At 38.0% G+C, this 6200-nt stretch overlaps 1 protein-coding gene across 1 annotated transcript; it reads right to left on the reverse strand.

The window, feature by feature from the left end:
* Positions 1-959: 959 nt before the first annotated feature.
* Positions 960-1147, reverse strand: LOC309822947 (DNA-directed RNA polymerases I, II, and III subunit RPABC4-like). Its single transcript, XM_082655047.1, has one exon. It carries the CDS (start codon positions 1142-1144, stop codon positions 968-970), a length of 177 nt encoding a protein of 58 aa, XP_082511173.1. The 5' UTR covers positions 1145-1147; the 3' UTR covers positions 960-967.
* Between the last annotated feature and the right edge of the window lie 5053 nt (positions 1148-6200).

A 6200-nucleotide genomic window follows, 5' to 3' on the forward strand; every position in this document is an offset into this window, starting at 1 on the left:
ACGGTCCAGGAAAACCTGGACCAAGGAAGCACTCTTTAAAAATCTTGAGTATGGTAGTACTTTGTATAGCACATAATAAATTTATAGAACTTACTATTTGAGGATGGTAGTAGAAATACCTCTTTTTTTTTTAAATGGTACAGTTAATACTTTGAATGTGAGAGACACACAAAGCTATTAACAAAGTTGAAATATATCTAATCGAATCCTGGAACAGATGGAGTATCTGAGCATCCATATCCCTAAGATCAAGGCAAAAGCTTTAAACAGTCATCCAACAATTCAGTGTAAACCAACACATTTTTTTAATATCCTGAAAGCAGAGTTTTTTACCTTAATGGCTGATTACACCTGGGAAATTGTACCTGCCTTAATAGTCTGCTTCACCCACTTTACTTCGGGTTGACTTTGCCTTACAGAAAGCAACCATTAAAGTTTATTTTCCCTTGCCAAAGATTTTAAAAGTAGTCAAGCATTATATACAAATACAGAAAGGCCTATGCCAAGTTAACAAATGAAAATTTTAACTCAAAATGAGCTATGCACACTGACAGTAAGTGCATTGGTATACTCTATACAAAATGATGCTGGAGAGTTTACAAACAATTGGTGATGTAAAACAGTGGTTTCCTAGGAACTTACTTAATCAGACCTTTAGAGGGCCCTAGCAAACTTCATTTTTAACAAGGGTGCCAGATGATTCTAGAATTTGATTAAAGTGTAGTTTGGGGAAGCACTTTAACCTTCATTGTGTGTCAGATTACATATAAAATTAAATTACAAACCATGTAACAGAACAAAAAATAATATCCTTATATAAACTATTAGTAGATACCTAAATACAATATGGCTTTTAAAATGAAAACATGTGTGTATAGTTGTATTCATAAAGTACACTAATCAAAAGCTATACAATATTAACAGCAAATCCAAATGCAAATGAAGATATTCCTCTGAATTTCGTGTTTCATTGAGCATCAAAAAACACCAATCTTTTAGTCCTTTTCTTGTGCATTATTCCGTATCCACATTCTGTGCATCGGATTGGATCCCTTGATTTTATTTCATTTTCTGTGTGACATTCTCCACAGATATATATCATTGGCTGTTGATTTGGGAGTTGAACGTACTTCTGGGTGTCCATTGTTGTACCCACATAACTTGGAGAAACTTCTCTGTGCTTGCAAACAGATTCTGACTCACCGCTGTGTCCCCTCTAAGAGTTTTATAGTGTCCAGTCTTACATTTAGGTCCTTCATCCATTTGGAGTTTATTTTTGTGTATGGTGTTAGGGAGTGTTCTAATTTCATTCTTTTACATGTAGCTGTCCAGTTTTCCCAGCACCACTTACTGAAGACTGTCTTTTCTCCATTGTATATCCTTGCCTCCTTTGTCATAGATTAGTTGATCATAGGTGTGTGGCTTTATCTCTGGGCTTTCTATCCTATTCCATTGATCTATATTTCAGTTTTTGTGCCAGTACCACATTGTCTTGATTACTGTAGCATTGTAGTATAGTCTGAAGTCAGGGAGTCTGATTCCTCCAGCTCCGTTTTTTTCCATCAAGATTGCTTTAGTGGGGCTTCCCTGGTGGCGCAGTGGTTAAGAATCTGCTTGCCTATGCAGGGGACATGGGTTCGCACCCTGGCCCAGGAAGATCACACATGCTGCGGAGCAACTAAGCCCGTGCAACACAGCTACTAAGCCTGTGCTCTAGAGCTCACGTGACACAACTAGTGAGCCTAGATGCCACAACTACTGAGGCCCGTGTGCCTAGAGCCTCTGCTGTGCAACAAGAGAAGCCACTACAATGAGAAGCCCGCACACTGCAACAAAGAGTAGCCCCCACTCGCCACAACCAGAGAAAGCCCGCGCACAGCAACGAAGATCCAATGCAGCCAAAAATTTAAAAAAATAAAAAATATATTGCTTTGGCTATTCAGGGTCTTTTGTGTCTCCATACAAATTTTAAGACATTTTGTACTAGTTCTGCAGAAAATGCCATTGGTAATTTGATAAGGATTGCATTGAATCTGTAGATTGCTTTGGGTAGTGTATTCATTTTCACAATACTGATTCTTCCAATCCAAGAAAATCCTATATCTCTCCATCTGTGTCGTCTTGGATTTCTTTCATCAGTGTCTTCTACTTTTCTGAGTACAGTTCTTTTACCTCCTTAGGAAGGTTTATTCCTAGGTATTTTATTCTTTTTGTTGCAATGGTAAATGGAATTGTTTCCTTAATTTCTCTTTCAGATTTTTCATCATTAGTGTATAGGAATGCAAGAGATTTCTGTGCATTAATTTTGTATCCTTCAACTTTACCAAATTCATTGATTAGCTCTAGTAGTTTTCTGGTGGCACCTTTAGGATTATCTATGTAGAGTACCATGTCATCTGCAAACAGTGACAGTTTCACTTCTTCTTTCCAATTTGTATTCCTTTTATTTCTTTTTCTTCTCTGATTGCCATGGGGAGGAATTCCAAAACTATGTTGAATAATAGTGGTGAGAGTGAACATCATTATCTTGTTCCTGACCTTAGAGGAAATGTTTTCAGTTTTTCACCATTGAGAATGATGGTTGCTGTGGGTTTGTTGTATATGGCCTTTATTATGTTAAGGTAGGTTCTGTCTGTGCCCACTTTCTGGAAAGTTTTTTATCATATATGGGTGTTGAATTTTCTCAAAGCTTTTTCTGCATCTATTGAGATGATCATATATGGTTTTTATTCTTCAATTTGTTAATATGGTGTATCACATTGATTGATTTGCGTATATTGAAGAATCCTTGCATCCCTGGGATAAATCCCAATTGATCATGGTGTATGATCCCTTTTTATGTGTTGTTGGATTCTGTTTTCTAGTATTTTGTTGAGGATTTTTGCATTTGTATTCATCAGTGATATTGGTCTGTAATTTTCTTTTCTTGTGGTATCTTTGTCTGGTTTCGGTATCAGGGTGATGGTGGCCTCATAGAATGAGTTTGGGAGTGTTCCTTCCTCTGCAATTTTTTGGAAGAGTTTGAGAAGGATGGCTGTTAGCTCTTCTCTAAATGTCTAATAGAATTCACCTGTGAAGCCATCTGGTCCTGGACTTTTGTTTGTTGGAAGAATTTTAATCACAGTTTCAATTTCATTACTTGTGATTCATCTGTTCATATTTTCCATTTCTTCCTGGTTCAGTATTGGAAATTTATACCTTTCTAAGAATTTGTCCATTTCTTCCAGGTAGTCCATTTCATTGGCATAGAGTTGCTTGTAGTAGCCTCTTAGGATGCTTTGTATTTCTGCGGTGTCCACTGTAACTTGTCCTTTTTCATTTCTAATTTTATTGATTTGAGTCCTCTCCCTCTTTTTCTTGATGAGTCTGGCTAAAGGTTTATCAATTTTGTTTATCTTCTCAAAGAACCAGCTTTCAGATTTATTGATCTTTGCTATTGTTTTGGTTGTTTCTATTTCATTTATTTCTGCTCTGATCTTTATGATTTCCTTCCTTCTACTAATTTTGGTTTTTGTTTGTTCTCCTTTCTCTAGTTCCTTTAGGTGTAAGGTTAGATTGTTTATTTGAGATTTTTCTTGTTTCTTGAGGTAAGATTATACTGCTATAAACTTCCCTCTTAGAACTGCTTTTGCTACATCCCATAGGTTTTGGATCATCATATTTTAGTTGTCATTTGTCTTTAGGTGTTTTTTGATTTCCTCTTTGATTTTTTCACTGATCTCTTGGTTATTTAGTAACATATTGTTCAGCCTCCAGGTGTTTGTGTTTTTTATGTTTTTTTCCCTGTAATTTACTTCTAATCTCACAGAGTTGTGGTCGGAAAAGATGCCTGATATGATTTCAATTTTCTTAAATTTACCGAGGCTTTATTTGTGACCCAAGATGTAATCTATCCTGGACAATGGTCCGTGTGCACTTGAGAAGAAAGTGTAATCTGTTGTTTTGCGATGTAATGTCCTATAAATATCAATTAAGTCTATCTGCTCTATTGTGTCATTTAAAGCTTGTGTTTCCTTATTAATTTTCTGACTGGATGATCTGTCCATTGGTGTAAGTGAGGTGTTAAGGTCCCCCACTATTATTGTGTTACTGTTGATTTCCTCTTTTATAGCTGTTAGCAGTTGCCTTATGTTTTGAGGTGCTCCTATGTTGGGTGCATATATATTTATAATTGTTATATCTTCTTCTTGGATTGATCCCTTGATCATTATGTAGTGTCCCTCCTTGTTTCTTGTAACATTCTTTATGTTAAAGTCTATTTTATCTGATATGAGCATTGCTACTCCAGCTTTCATTTGATTTCCATTTGCATGTAATATCTTTTGCCATCCCCTCACTTTCAGTCTGTATGTGTCCCTAAGTCTGAAGTGTGTCTCTTGTACACAGCATATATATGGTCTTGTTTTTGTATCCATTTAGCAAGCCTGTATCTTTTGGATGGAGCATTTAATCCATTCACATTAAAGGTAATTATTGATATGTATGTTCCTATTACCATTTTCTTAATTGTTTTGGGTTTGTTTTTGTAGGTCCTTTTCTTCTTTCGTGTTTCCCACTTAGAGAAGTTCCTTTAGCATTTGCTGTAGAGCTGAATTTTCTTAGCTTTTTCTTGATTTCTCCGTCGAATCTGAATGAGATCCTTGCTGGGTCGGGTAATCTTTGTTGCAGGTTCTTCACTTTCATCACTTTAAATATATCGTGCCACTCCCTTCTGGCTGGTAGAGTTTCTGCTGAGAAATCAGCTGTTAACCTTATGGGAGTTCTGTTGTATGTTATTTGTCGTTTTTCCCTTGTTGCTTTTAATAATTTTTCTTTGTCTTTAATTTTTGTCAATTTGATTACTATGTGTCTCAGTGTGTCTCTCCTTGGGTTTATCCTGCCTGGGACTGTCTGCACTTCCTGGACTTGGGTGACTATTTCCTTTCCCATGTTAGGGAAGTTTTCGACTATAATCTCTTCAAATATTTTCTTGGGTCCTTTCTCTCTCTCTTCTTCTGGGACCCCTATAATGCGAATGTTGCTGCGTTTAATGTTGTCCCAGAGGGCTCTTAGGCTCTCTTCATTTCTTTCTTTCTTTCTTTTATTTTTTTATAATTCTGTATTTTAATTTATTTTTTATTAATTTATTTTTGGCTACATTGGGTCTTCATTGCTGCATGCAAGCTTTCTCTAGTTGCGGCGAGCAGGGGCTACTCTTTGTTGCGGTGCGTGGGCTTCTCATTGCGGTGGCTTCTCTTTTTGCAGAGCACGGGCTCTAGGCACGTGGGCTTCAGTAGTTGTCACACGCGGGCTCAGTAGTTGTGGCTCACAGGCTCTAGAGCGCAGGCTAAGTAGTTGTGGTACATGGGCTTAGTTGCTCCGAGGCATGTGGGATCTTCCCAGACCAGAGCTCAAACCCATGTCCCCTGCATTGGCAGGCGGATTCTTAACCACTGAGCCACCAGGGAAGCCCTGTCTTCATTTCTTTTCATTCTTTTTTCTTTATTCTGTTCCGTGGCAGTGAATTCCACCATTCTGTCTTCCAGGTCACTTATCTGTTCTACTGCCTCAGTTATTCTGCTATTGATTCCTTGTAGTGTATTTTTCATTTCAGTTACTGTACTGTTCATCTCTGTGTGTTTGTTCTTTAATTCTTCTAGGTGTTTTTTATTTAATTCTTCCAGGACTTTGTTAAATATCTCTTGCATCTTCTTGATCTTTGCCTCCATTCTTTTTCCAAGGTCCTGTATCACCTTCGCTATCACTATTCTTAATTCTTTTTCTGGAAGGTTACCTATCTTCACTTCATTTAATTGTTTTTCTGAGGTTTTATCTGTTCCTTCATCTGGTACATAGCCCTCTGCCTTTTCATTTTGTCTCTCTTTCTGTGAATGTGGTTTTCCTTCCACAGGCTGCAGGATTGTCATTCTTCCTGCTTCTGCTGACTGGCCTCTGGTGGATGGGGCTATCTAAGAGGCTTGTGCAAGCTTCCTGATGGGAGGGACTGGTGGTGGGTAGAGCTGGGTATTGTTCTGGTGGGCAGAGCTCAGTAAAACTTTAATCCGTTTGTCTGCTGATGGGTGGGGCTGAGTTTCCTCCCTTTGGTTGTATGGGCTGAGGCAACTCAGCACTGGAGGCTACAGGCTCTTTGGTGGGGCTATATGGCGGACTCCAGCAGGGCTCACGCCAATGAGTACTTCCCAGAATTTCTGCTGCCAGTA

Source organism: Grampus griseus, assembly GCF_964374135.1.
Source record: "Grampus griseus genome assembly, chromosome: 5".
Taxonomy (NCBI): Eukaryota; Metazoa; Chordata; class Mammalia; order Artiodactyla; family Delphinidae; genus Grampus; species Grampus griseus.

What these genes read in the sequence shown, in the direction of transcription:
- LOC309822947 (XM_082655047.1), bottom strand. Translation starts at nt 1,144, where the DNA reads ATGGACACCCAGAAGTACGTTCAACTCCCAAATCAACAGCCAATGATA.